Here is a 15108-nt window from a genome sequence, read left to right on the forward strand (position 1 = left end):
ATGGAAAGAGAGACCTGCATGCTTGTGAAGTAGCTGAAACAATGTTAGCACCACCCACATCCAGACAAATCCCTGTTTAAAACACTGTTGGTCAAGCTTGTTGCTACAGTACTCTCAAGTTTCATCCAGCACCAAATTGATGAAAACACAATACATAAAAACATGTGAATCCATAACAATATTTAAAAAAAAAAAATAAAAGAAAAACAGAAGGAACAAAATTATACCCCATTTACTACCAGGGAGGTGACTTAATATATAAACTCCTTACTCTGTAAGTTGGTAATAAAAGTGCAAAATCTAAATATTTACCCATCATTTTAAAAAGTAACTGCAGTTCAAGGTAACCAAGTACCCTTTCAATTAGTGAGAAAAAATTCTTCTTTACAAAAGAATCACAACTAACAAGTACAAACTAATAATAAAAACAGAAAATCACTCTTTCACAATCTCTACTGAAAAAAATAAAAAGATTTGGGCAAAAATCATCAATAGATATTAAAACCATTAGGAGAAAGACTGTGAATTAAATGTTCTCAAGGTGCCAAAATACATTCAAATTCACAATGAAGTAGTTCAGTGGAAGAAAAAAATAACCTTTTTCAACAAAAGGTGCTCAAACAACTGTGCATGTCTGTAAGAAAAAATTAACCCTTAAACACTGTACATAAAAATTAAACTTAAAACAAAAAATTATAAACTTCTAAAAGAAAACACAGGAGGAAAGCTTTCCAACATTAAGGTAGGCAAAAATTTCTTATATAACATGCAAATGAAAGCATGGGCAAACTGGCTTTTATCAAAACTAAAAAAATTTGCTCTTCATAAAAGATTAAGTCTTTTAGAAAAAAAAAGTTAATAAAAGCCTGATCAAGTAGGCCTGATCAAGAAACAGGAAATAGCAACAAGGATATACTATACAGAATAGGGGAAAATAGCCATTATTTTACAATAAATCTAAATCAAGTATAATCTATAAAAATATTGAACCACTGTGTTGTATGCCTGAAACCAATACAATATTATAAATCAACTATACTTCGATTTCTAAAATATTTTAAAAAAGAAACAGCATGAGAAACGCTGGGCTGGAAGAAGCACAAGCTGGAATCAAGATTGCTAGGAGAAATATCAATAACCTCAGCTAAGCAGACGACACCACCCTTATGGCAGGAAGTGAAGAGGAACTAAATAGCCGCTTGATGAAAGTGAAGGAGGACAGTGAAACAGTTGGCTTAAAGCTCAACATTCAGAAAACTAAGATCATGGCATCTGGTCCCATCACTTCATGGGGAATAGATGGGGAAACAATGGAAACAGTGTCAGACTTTATTTTTTTGGGCTCCAAAATCACTGCAGATGGTGACTGCAGCCATGAAATTAAAAAACGCTTACTCCTTGGAAGGAAAGTTATGACCAACCTAGACAGCATATTAAAAAGAAGAGACATTACTTTGCCAACAAAGGTCCATCAAGGCTATGGTTTTTCCAGTGGTCATGTATGGATGTAAGAGTTGGACTATAAAGAAAGCTGAGTGCTGAAAAATTGATGCTTTTGAACTGTGTTGCTGGAGAAGACTCTTGAGAGTGCCTTGGACTGCAAGGAGATCCAACCAGTCCATCCTAAAGGAGATCAGTCCTGGGTGTTCATTGGAAGGACTGATGCTGAAGCTGAAACTCCAGTACTTTGGCTACCTCATGCGAAGAGTTGACTCACTGGAAAAGACTCTAATGTTGGGAAGGATTGGGGACAGGAGGAGACGGGGATGACAGAGGATGAGATGGCTGGATGGCATCACTAACTCAATGGACATAGGTTTGGGTAAATTCCGGGAGATGGTGATGGACAGGGAGGCCTGGCGTGCTGCGACTCATGGGGTCGCAAAGAGTCGGACATGACTGAGTGACTGAACTGAACTGAACTGAAAAAGAAACAAGAAACAGGGACTTCCCTGGCGGTCCAGTGATTAAGAATCTGCCTTGCAATGCAGGGGACACGAGCTCGCTCTCTGCTCTGGGAACTAAGCCTTAGGGTCTGCATACCTCAACTACTGAGCCCAATGCAGCCAAAATAAATAAATATTTTTTAAAAAAGAAGAAGAAACAAGACACAATCCAAATTAAAAAAATAAAAGATGATGTCAAGGGGAAAAACAAGACGGCATTATTCTTAACAGCCCAAAAGTGTAAGAATTACTCAGCAGTAAAAAGGAGTACTTACACATGCAACAGTGGGAAAGAACTGTGGCTCAGGTGGTTAAGAATTCATCTGCAATACAGAGGACCTGGGTTTGATCCTTGGGTCGGGAAGATCCCCCTGGAGAAGGAAAGGGCAAACCACTCCAGTATTCCTGGCTGGGAAATTCCATGGACAGAGGAGTCTGGCAGGCTACAGTCCATGGGGTCACAAGAGTTAAACATGACTTAGCAACTAAACCACCACCACCATACATGCAACAACATAGATGAAGCTATATAAACATAATAAGTGAAACAAGCTAGATACATAAGATGACCTACTGTATGGTTCCATTTGTATGACACTTTTAGAAAATGGCAACTATGTAGAGAGATAGAAAGCAAATCAGTGATTCCCTGGGTTTGGGGACAGGAGGAAGAACTGACCACAAACAGTCGTGAGGGAACTACTTGGTGGTGACAGTAGCTTAAGGAAAAAAAATAGCTGAACTGTGAAATAGTTGCACAAATGCAAAGATTTAGTAACTCATCAAACTATATGTTAAAGTGCACAAATGTTATGAAATATAAATTATACCTTAATAACAATGCTAAAAGAAAAAAGGCAAGCCATAGGATGGGAGAAAATATGTACAGTTCACATGTATGACAAAAGACTGGTACCCAGAATACATTAAGAATTCTTACAAATCAATAAGAAGACAATAAAGTCTTTAAATGTTAGGCAAATACCTTTCACTGTTAGGCATTTGAAAAGTTGTTTACATCATCAATTAAGAAAAGGCAAATTAAAACTACAGTGAGAATCTTATACACCCATTAAGATGGCTAAAATTTAAAAAGACTGCCAGCATAAAACTTTGGTGACCATCTAGAGGAACAGAAATTCTAACCTCCTTATGAGGGGCTGTAAAACGATGGAACCACTTTGGAAACCTAGCAGTCTCTATAGAAAGTAAACATATCATTCCTTGCAAAATCCCAACCATTTTGCCTTAGATGTTTACTCAAGGAAAAGGAAACATGCTGACACAAAGACATGCACCTGACTGTACATGGCCACTGTGTGTGCAGCAGCCCGAAACCAGAAATTACCCAATGCCTGTCAGTAAGTGAATAGATAAACACAACTTAAATACAACGCAATGTTAATTAGCAACAAAAATAACACAAAAATACCAATATACACAACAGGAATCAATCTCAAAATAAAAATACTGAATGGATAGAACCAGACACAAGAAAGAACACACTGTAGGCCTCCAGCTATATAAAACTATGGACAATGCAAATTAATCCACAGTGATGCAAAATGGTTATCTGGTTCCGGTTCTTTGTAGTTTCCAAACTACAAAATAAAAACTTTAGTATTTACTACTCTATAAAAAGTCAGCATAAGATTGTTTAAATTGAGTAAAATAAAATAGAGCTATCCAAGTACAAAAATTCTGAATTTTTGAAGAATAGACAATTACACATAAAGAGTGATTACCAAATTTTAAACAGAGTAGTGACAGAATTCTGTATGAAATACAATAAAAATTCAGGTAGTTATTGAAAAAAATTATTCACAGTTTAGTGAACTGAAAAACTATGGAAAGCAATAACACCAAAAGACCTTAAGGCTGAAAGCAGTTAGTCAGATGTGAATCTACACTGCAAAATAGCAGTAAAATAACAAAGCAACCAATGTTACTGTGGGTTGTTCACGACAAGAGATTATATCAAAGAATAAGAAAAGAACATGACTGAAAAATATAAAAACAAGAAAAATACTACTACTTTACATTTGACATAAAACAAAAACAGAGAAATACCATGTGATAATTAAAATATTGTAAAAGAGGAAACAGAGCCGGAAGGATGTAAGAACGGAACATGATAAAGCATCCAGCATGAAGATAAGACAACCATTTAAAGCAGGGATCAGCACACACTTAAGGTCCGTAAAGGGCAAGACAGCAAACAGTTCATGTTTTGGCGGCCACACATGCCACATACGGTCACTGCTGTACATTGTTCTTTCATTTTTTTCCCCCAACCATACAAAAATGTAAGAACAATTAGCACTTGACATTACAAAGACAGTAGTTTCACCAACCCTTGATTTAGAAAGTTAAGAGTTCAAGTTAGTGTCCCCTCAAATTTAAGGATAAAATAGCAAATATACACTAAACAAGACTTATTAAGCTTTAGGGAAAAAATTTAGATGATCAGTTTAAACCCTAAGGAGAGCTTACAGTGATAGGAGCTAACAGATGAGATGGGGTGGCAAATTATCCATTGTGGCTGGTAAAATAAAGAAAATAAATGAAATCTTTGGATCTGTGTAACTTGAAAAGCTCTTACTGTAATCATCTCATATATTTTTTAATTTGATATATAACTGATATACATTAGTTTCATGTATATAACATAATTTGGTAATTGTGTATATTGCAAAATGATTACCACAATAAGTCTAGTTAACATGTTACCATACATAGTTAACAAAAATGCTTTTTCTTGTGGTGAAAACATTTAAGATCTTAGCAACTTTCAAATATACAACACAGTATTAACCATAGGTGCCATGCTATACATTATATTCTCATGATTTGTCTATTTTATAACTAGAAGTTTTTGGCCCCCTTCACCCATCTCGCCCATTCCCTCAAATTGTTTATCGTGTGTCAAGAAAAATGCTTCACACATTTTTGAAAAATTACTGGAACTTTATATTTAGCAAACAGCAAAAACATTGGGACCAAATATACAAAAGGAGCTCCAGTAAATTCAAATAATGAGATCTGTTCTGGAATTCATGTGACCAGCCAGGAAAACTAGCAACTAACAGTAGGAAAGGTAGCCCTCTTTTTTTTTTTTTCATTTATTTTTATTAGTTGGAGGCGAATTACTTTACAATATTGTAGTGGTTTTTGTCATACATTGACATGAATCAGCCATGGAGTTACACGTATTCCCCATCCCAATCCCCACTCCCACCTCCCTCTCTACCCGATCCCTCTGGGTCTTCGCAGTGCACCAGGCCTGAGCACTTGTCTCAAGCATTCCAACCTGGGCTGGTGATCTGTTTCACCATAGATAATATACATGTTTAGATGCTGTTCTCTCAAAACATCCCACCCTCGCCTTCTCCCACAGAGTCCAAAAGTCTGTTCTGTACATCTGTGTCTCTTTTTCTGTTTTGCATATAGGGTTATCATTACCATCTTTTTAAATCCCATATATATGTGTTAGTATGCTGTAATGGTCTTTATCTTTCTGGCTTACTTCACTCTGTATAATGGGCTCCAGATTCATCCATCTCATTAGAACTGACAAATGAATTCTTTTTAATGGCTGAGTAATATTCCATGGTGTATAAAGATTCCACAGGTTCCTTATCCATTCATCTGCGGATAGGCATCTAGGTTGCTTCCATGTCCTGGCTATTATAAACAGTGCTGCGATGAACATTGGGGGTGCATGTGTCTCTTTCAGATCTGGTTTCCTCAGTGTGTATGCCCAGGAGTGGGATTGCTGGGTCATATGGCAGTTCTATTTCCAGTTTTTTACGAAATCTCCACACTGTTCTCCATAGCAGCTGTACTAGTTTGCATTCCCACCAACAGTGTAAGAGGGTTCCCTTTTCTCCACACCCTCTCCAGCATTTATTGCTTGTAGACTTTTGGATAGCAGCCATCCTGACTGGAGTGTAATGGTACCTCATTGCGGTTTTGATTTGCATTTCTGTGATAATGAGTGATGTTGAGCATCTTTTCATGTGTTTGTTAGCCATCTGTATGTCTTCTTTGGAGAAATGTCTGTTTAGTTCTTTGGCCCATTTTTTGATGGGGTCATTTACTTTTCTGGAATTGAGCTGCAGGAGTTGCTTGTATATTTTTGAGATTAATCCTTTGTCTGTTGCTTCGTTTGCTATTATTTTCTCCCAATCTGAGGGCTGTCTTTTCACCTTGCTTATAGTTTCCTTTGTTGTGCAAAAGCTTTTAAGTTTCATTAGGCCCCATTTGTGTATTTTTGCTTTTATTTCCAATATTCTGGGAGGTGGGTCATAGAGGATCCTGCTGTGATTCATGTCAGAGAGTGTTTTGCCTATGTTCTCCTCTAGGAGTTTTATAGTTTCTGGTCTTACATTTAGATCTTTAATCCATTTTGAGTTTATTTTTGTGTATGGTGTTAGAAAGTGTTCTAGTTTCATTCCTTCACAAGTGGTTGATCAGTTTTCCCAGCACCACTTGTTAAAGAGGTTGTCTTTTTTCCATTGTATATCCTTGCCTCCTTTGTCGAAGATAAGGTGTCCATGGGTTCGTGGATTTATCTCTGGGCTTTCTATTCTGTTCCATTGATCTATATTTCTGTCTTTGTGCCAGTACCATACTGTCTTGATGACTGTGGCTTTGTAATATAATCTGAAGTCAGGCAGGTTGATTCCTCCAGTTCCATTCTTCTTTCTCAAGATTACTTTGGCTATTTGAGGTTTTTTGTATTTCCATACAAATTGTGAAATTATTTGTTCTAATTCTGTGAAAAATACCGTTGGTAGCTTGATAGGGATTGCAGTGAATCTATAGATTGCTTTAGGTAGCATAGCCATTTTGACAATATTGATTCTTCCAATCCATGAACACGGTATGTTTCTCCATCTGTTTGTGTCCTCTTTGATTTCTTTCTTTTATAGTTTTCTATGTATAGGTATTTTGTTTCTTTAGGTAGATATACTCCTAAGTATTTTATTCTTTTTGTTGCAATGGTGAATGATATTGTTTCCTTAATTTCTCTTTCTGTTTTCTCATTGTTAGTGTATAGGAATGCAAGGGACTTCTGTGTGTTAATTTTATATCCTGCAACTTTACTATATTCATTGATTAGCTCTAGTAATTTTCTGGTAGAGTCTTTAGGGTTTTCTATATAGAGGATCATGTCATCTGCAAACAACACGAGTTTCACTTCTTCTTTTCCTATCTGGATTCCTTTTACTTCTTTTTCTGCTCTGATTGCTGTGGCCAAAACTTCCAAAACTATGTTGAATAGTAGTGGTGATAGTGGGCACCCCTGTCTTGTTCCTGATTTTAGGGGAAATGGAAAGCTAGCCCTCTTAAAGCAGGTATTCAGCTTGACTCAGCTGACACCGAGTCAACTATGGTGTTTGTTGGGCACACAGAGAAGAAAAGAATAATAATAATAAAAAACCTGTTGCAAACTGAACTCCTATAACTAATTAGGAAAGTAGTCAATGAGTTCAACTTTGCCAAAAAGTTCCTTTTGTAGCTTAGAAAAATACTTAACTTCCATAAATCTTCAACACAATACATCTGAATTGGTAGCCTCTCTGTGCTGGAAGGGGCTTCCCTGGTAGCTTAGTTGGTAAAGAATCCACCTTCAATGCAGAAGACTCCGGTTCGATTCCTGAGTTGGGAAGATCTCCTGGAGAAGGGATAGCCTACCCACTCCAGCCTTCTTGGGCTTCTCTGGTGGCTCAGACGGTAAAGAATCCACCTGCAATGCAGGAGACGTGGGTTTGATCCCTGGGATGGGAAGAGCCCCTGGAGGAGGGCACAACAGCCCACTTTAGTACTCTTGCCTACAGAATTCCATGGACAGAGGACCCTGGCAGGCTACAGTCTATGGGGTCGCACAGAGTTGGACACAACTGAAATGACTAGGCAGCAGCAACAGCTGTGCTGGAAACACTTCAGAATTTTTAACAATGTAAGTTAAAAGGGTTCATAACATCATTATCAGTTACTGTATGCTATGTAGATATTTATTTAGTGAACTTCAATTCCACATTGTCGTCTTAGACTTTGTCTGGATCATGCTGTCATGGTACTTTTAGCTGACAACTGATAAGCACCAGTAATTTGTGTGGACCTGACCAAGGAGGCTTTCTGACTCAGGGAAAAGGCAGATTGTGGATGTTTACCTCTTAGTACTGGCAACAATTACCACAGGGGAGATTCCAGCCTGGCATGGAGCTGAGAGACTCTTCCTGATAATCTTAAAGACAAGTTAAGCACATGATCCCCTTCCACCCTAGAACCTCTAGAAAGCCCTGCACTTGTTTACTGGAAAAGCTTGCAATTCACAAGCTAAAGCCATCTTTCTAATTAAAATGTCATCATTTCACTGTGGGGGCCTGGTATCTATGGTGATGCAGGAACTCATCCAGATCAAAATCTCTGTCACCTATTTTGAAAGCTAGTTACAGCTTGAGATAATGGAGTCTGTTACAATCCTGAAAATACCATAAGGTTCTCTTCTTCTTTGTCTAGCTTCTTTCAAGGAAGGATTTTCAGGATCAGTAACAAAGAGAAACAGGAATCAAGGAGGAGCTGCAGATGGTCGTTTACCTAGCCCCACATTTGGAACAAAAACTGCCTGTCAAAATGAAGAATGTTCTTTCTTGTGTGGTGATCATGGTATGCTTCACCAGAAGAAGTACTCTGGGTCATCAGTCCTTAACACTGCAGAAAGAATGTGGCAGTGGTATCACTACGAATCCTTTCCGTACAGAAATAGCATGACTTTGTGAGGTCACCAGTTTACAGTTTTGTACTGTAAGAAGAAAACACTGTTCCTTAGTATGTAAATAATTATTTAGTTTATGTCTTCCAAGACAAATATTTTGTAATACTGTAGTAGAGACTTGTAACACCACAAGGCTATTAAAACCTACAAATGAATACAGAACAATTAAGCAATTAACTAGGGAAAAACAGTAATGATCAAAAAGAGGTCACCTGCATTTATTTTAAAAATTTTGGTTTCAGAAAAAGAATGCTACAAAAAGAAATTACCCTAATTTTCTTTTAGTAAATTTAACTTTTACAGTTAATTGATATTAAAAATGATGGCCACCAACTATATACTCAATAAAAGAAGATAGCTAACTTTTCTGAGGAACCAAATTAATGTCAGAAGTTGATTATTAAATGCAAGTAATGACACATGTTTACTGAACACCTTGATTCAGGTGATGAGCCCATAAACTAAGTAACAGTTCAGGTATGCAGTATTATATCAATATTAAAATGCTATAGTTATTTCAGTCTATGTTTGTAATAAATATTAACAATAAATTTAACTATTTCAATGATTTCTTATAGATGGGAAAATATATTTTGAGAATCCAATATATATAACCTGCAGCATCTGTTTTAATGGGAAGTAGAAAGAGTGTTCCAGGCATAAAAAGAACTCAAAATCCCTAGAGGAAGAAGGAAAACTCGCATGTGGAAAACTAAAGAAAGCTTTTGAGACTGAAAAACAGAGAATATCGGGGAGAGTGGCATAAAAGGAGTAAAATTAAATGCTGATGAGAAGAAATAGAGTAAAAAACAACAAAGACATGAGAAACAGAAATATAAAGGAGATAGGTTTCCCAAGAAAATGGGATCCAAAAAATAGTATATAGAGAGGCACCTCTGTGAAGCAGATATTAAGAGCATCTGCCTTAGTTGGTGTGTGGGGTGAGAGGGGAAGGTTGACAGAAAGTGGAGAATCTAAAATAGTCATTTCAGAGAATGGAAAAAAAGAGAGTTGGCCAGAGAAAAACAAAAGTTCTGAGGAGTTGGTTTACATGAGTCATTCCATGGAGGCTTCCCAAAGAAACTTTAACACTATGAAAATTATTGTTTTTATATAAATTGCTTCACAAATTGTCAGATGATTTAAAATGTAATTATTTAACATAATTAGAATAAACTGCTTGGTCCTATTGAAGAAAGAGGAAAAGCAGTGACCCCAGACCATGACTCTACTACTTAATAGCTGACTCATCTGCAGCTAATTTCCTAACCTTTCCAGGCCTTTGTTTCCTTAACTTAAAAAGTGGATAATTATGTCTTCCTCACATATTTGTTACTGTGGTTGAGATAACAAATCTAAAGTGACTAACACAAAGCCTGGCAGAGAAGGAGCATTCAATAAAGGTTAGTTTCACCCTGAATTCCTAAACTGCCTGCTGGGACAGCTGTAGGACACCTCTGACTTGCTGCTTTCTAAAAGGAAAAGGAGAGAGGCTCCAAAACACAGGCACTTTCTGCTAAGACATCCTGGTTCCTGAGAACATTATCTCAGGGACGCCGTTACTGATAAGGGTATCATCCTGCTAAGCCAGAAACCTGACTTTGTAAAAATAACCCAGAGGACCCAGGTCTGAGGGAGATAGACACACATGACTAAATTCAGACATAAATAATGCTATAAATACAAATATCAATTTATACATGAGGAACGTTGTAAAACACAGAAGGGAATGGTGGCCTATTCCAATAGTCTTGCCTGGAAAATCCCATGGACGGAGGAGACTGGTAGGCTACGGTCCATGGGGTCCCTAAGAGTCAGACACGACTGAGCGACTTCACTTTCACGCACTGGAGAAGGAAATGGCAACCCACTCCAGTGTTCTCGCCTGGAGAATCCCAGGGGCCGGGAAGCCTGGTGGGCTGCCATCTATGGGGTCGCAGAGAGTCGGACACAACTGAAGCAACTTAGCAGCAGCAGCAGCAATGTTGTAAAAGTTGTGAAATGAACCAGAATGTTAATACTGGCAAAACAGTATATTTTCTTCCTTTAGGAAAATTATGGAGAAGGCCAAATTATACTCAGAAGGTTACTTTATATCTATGGAATTTAACAAGAAAAAATGAATTAAAAAATATTAATGGTTAATGTCAGCAAACTATAACATAATTGGTGGCTCATATGGTAAAGAACCTGCTTGCTATGCGGGAGACCTGGGTTCGATCCCTGCGTCGGAAAGATCCCCTGGAGGAGGGCTTGGCAACCCACTCCAGTATTCTTGCCTGGAGAATCCCCACGGACAAAGGAGCCTGGAGGGCTACAGTCCACGGGGTCGCAAAGAGTCGGACGTGACGGAGAGAGTAAGCACAGCACAGCCTTAACAAAGAGACAATATTCCCATCCACTAAGCAGAATCTATTTTCCTCCAAATCACACTGAAACATACAACAAAATTATAGTTCTTTAGTTCCATGCAGATCATTCCACATCTACCCATGTAGATGCACAACATTTAAAAATGTTTTCTTCTTTATCCTCGTAAGTTCATTGATTAGATGTAGGCAATTGGCCAAACAACAATATTTACCCACTTTAATATCTTTTGATTAACTCCATAAATCTGCATATTTAACACTACCAATATTTAAGGAATATTAATTTCTTAAAGTTGATCAGTTTAATTTCAATGTGATTTAAAAACTGAAGCAAAGTCATATTTGACAATTATTAAAATGGACATAAAGTAACAACATACATAAAATAGAGTTTGCTTAGGAACTACTATCCTAGAAAATATTTTTCTGCTTTAAATATATGAGAATATAATAAAACAAATTAGTCTTTAAATGATAATCATTTCCCCCATCTCTATTAAAAACAGTATTTGAGTTCTACAAACTGTGATACTATTTCCTTTCTACCATTTTGGTTTTCATTTCCATGACTCTAAAATACAGTAAAATATTAAGAATTGCATAAATCAAAGACATGCATACATATACATATATACATAGCAATAAAAACTTCACAGGTAAAAAATATTAAACAGTACATATAAATAAAGGGTTAATCTCTGATGTAGTGATATTATGACCATTAGAGGAATACAAAAATTCTGTGACTCTGCCCTTTCTGAAATGTTAGATTACTTCCTTTCTTGTAACTAAATGAGCTGGGCCAGCACCAATTTTCTATAGAAATATTCATGTTAATTCAAAACTGACTTGGAATTCCTTGAATATTTCTTTAAGAATGAGGTATCCTCTCTTATTTGATGTAGACAAGTATTTTTCAACAGTATGAGCATTTTATCTTCATAGTGAGACCAAGAGTTAACACATAATTGGTGGCAGATAAAACTAAACTCCAGGGTTAGAAGTTAGAATCAAAGTTATCTGTAGGAAAGGAGAGAGTAGTGATTGTGAGGGAGAGTGAAGAGACACCAAGAGTGCTGGTAATGTCCCATATCTTGACCTGTGTTTTGATTTCACAAGTGTGCTCACTTTGAAGTATTTCATTCTACCTGTGTGTCTATGATTTGTTCACTTTTCATTATACATATATGATAATCAACTTTAAAAGTTCATTTAAACATAAAACTACAAGAGCTGAGAATCAGAAATCAAATATTCCCTGATTTAGAGACTGAAGAACTGAATATTTATAAACTTAGTTCTGTCCAATACAAATGCACAAAATGAAATTTTTTTTTCAAAATGAAACTTTGGGTTTAAAGAATATGAATTAAAAATTTGGGTCCAGTACAAATGGAGCAACTATCTGGGTGCGATGCAAATATAGAACTGAGATTTATATTTAATTTGCTGATTCTACTACATCAATACCATTAGGCTCTTTTAATTCAGAAAATGAAGCATCAGGAAAATGGTATCTTAGAAATCTCGGGAAATTTCTTAAAAAATTTCTGGCACTGTGATTATAAGAGTGGCAAACTAAACTGTTTACTAGATGTATGACCTCTGACCAATTATTAAGCTTTCAGTTTCCCCATTTGTAAAATGGAAATAGCAATAATATCATCCTAACTGGGTCACGGAAAAGCTTAAATGAGTATCAGTGACTTGGACAAAGGAAGCCTACTCAATATCTGTTAACCATCTATCTACATATACATATGATATTTAAAATACATTCCATATTATATATAATACACATTAGAAATCTTAGAATCTATTTTAAGTAGAATTAAATAAACATACTTTTAAATTTTTTCTTGTACTTACATTATACCTACTCTCGAATTAAAACCATAGACATAGTTCCTCAGTAATAAAGACAAACATTATTTTAAACACGAAATCAAATGTTCATCTATATTATGACATTTTTCACATTACAAAAGTAATACTATTTTTATTACCTGAGTCTCCACACCCTGCTCCAGTAAGCGCTTAGCTTGATTTTCCACTTCAAGTCGAGCTCTTGCAACAAAAAGTAGATCATTTTCTATCACTTCTATTCCAGAAAGGTCTATTCCTTGAGAAAGATAATCTATTTGAAAAAATACACACATTTAAATATTTCAATACTGAATAAATATAAAGGTATCAAACCATCATGTTTAACTTCTGCAAAATGTTAAAAACTTGCTGTTGAACACTATTCCCTTTCAAAATCTGTATTTTAAGAAACAGAATTACCCAAACATTCTCTACCTAATGAGAACTTTACTCTGGAGGAAAATGTTTCAAACATTATAGAATTGATAAAGCAAGAATTGAATTATGATTATTATCAATTCAAAATAATGTCAACAGGTTACCAAAAAACTGTGCCAAATTACTATAAATAAATATCCTAATGAACTTTGAAATTTCTCAAGTTGCAAGACAGGGAATGGCTACCCACTCCAGTTTTCTTGCCTGCAGAATTCCATGGACATAGGTGGGCTACAGTCCATGGGGTCACAAAGAGTTGGACACAACTGGACAACTAACACTTTTCACTTTCATTCTAAGTTTAATAAATTTTTTTAAAAAGTAACATGTAAAAGTTTTAAAATACATAAAATGTGCTAAAATGCCAAATTTTCAAATATGAGACCACTACTCACACTTACCAATTAAACCTTAATAAGTGTGGAATAGAAAGCCAGAACTACCTTTCTAGCCACTTAGATTGAATCGTTATATGTACCAAGAATATATGTGAGAAAATGAAAGTGATCTACTTGGATTTAACATATTTATCCTCTCTTTAGTAAGAAAATGATAAGACTAGCAATTTTAGCAGAAAAGAAATGATACTACTCAACTCCATGTTTACTTAAATTGAGAAAATCTAATTAAAAGACTAAAGAAAAAGAGATTCAACTGAATAACCTGACATAGGTATCAAAAAAATGAATAAGACTTTTATTTAACATAGTTTGGAGGTCTATCCATAGCAATCAGAGAAGAAAAATAAAAGGAATCCAAATTGGAAAGGAAGAAGTAAAAATGTCACTGTCTGCCAGTGACATGATACTATACATAGAAAACCCTAAAGATGCTACCAGAAAACTACAAGAGGTTATCAATGATTTTGGTAAAGTTTCAGGGTACAAAATTAACATACACAAATCTGTATTAACCAATGATGAACTATCAAAAGAGGAAATAAGGAAACAATCCCGTTTACCACGGCACCAAAAAGAATAAAATACCTAGGAATAAATCTACCTAAGGACACAAAAGAGCTAAACTCCAAAAACTGTAAGATGCTGGTAAAATAAATCGAAAGATGTATGGAAAATAGATGGAAAGATATACAGTATCCTTGAATTGGAAAAATCAATATTGTTAAAGAAACTATACTACCCAAGGCAATCTACAGGTTGAAGGCAATCTCTATGAAATCACCAACGGCATTTTTCAAAGAACTAGAAGGAAAAAATTTTTAATTTGTATGGAAACACAGAAGACCCTGAATACCAAACAATCTTAAGAAAGAAGAATGGAACTAGAGGAATCATACTCTCCAACTTCAGACTATACTACAAGGTCATAGTAACTGAAACAGTTTATGTATGCATGCCTGCTCATTCATGTTCGACACTTGCAACCCCGTGGACTGCAGCCCACCAGGCTCCTCTATCCATGGAATTTTCCAGGCAATAACACTGGAGGGGGCTGCTATTTCCTTCTCCAGGGAATCTTACCAACCTAGGGAGCAAACCCTTGTTTCTTGTGTCACCTGCATTGCCAGGAGAGAACTCTTAACCATTGAGCCATCTGGGAAGTCCAGTATAGTACTGGTATAAAACAGACACATAGATCAGTAGAACAGGATAGGTAGCCCAGAAATAAAACCACACACTTATGGTGAATTACCCTACAACAAGAAAGAAAAATGTACAATGGAGAAAAGACAGTCTCTTCA

At 36.1% G+C, this 15108-nt stretch overlaps 1 protein-coding gene across 1 annotated transcript in view; it reads right to left on the reverse strand.

Moving 5' to 3' along the window:
* The window catches only part of COG5 (component of oligomeric golgi complex 5), a 272387-nt gene that overhangs the window by 138580 nt on the left and 118699 nt on the right, over positions 1-15108 (reverse strand). The window contains exon 7 of the mRNA XM_061165241.1: positions 13109-13239. Coding sequence (XP_061021224.1) covers positions 13109-13239 — 131 coding nt within the window. The remainder of the gene's footprint in view (positions 1-13108; positions 13240-15108) is intronic.

This window comes from Dama dama, chromosome 18 (assembly GCF_033118175.1).
Source record: "Dama dama isolate Ldn47 chromosome 18, ASM3311817v1, whole genome shotgun sequence".
In the NCBI taxonomy this organism is placed as follows: Eukaryota; Metazoa; Chordata; class Mammalia; order Artiodactyla; family Cervidae; genus Dama; species Dama dama.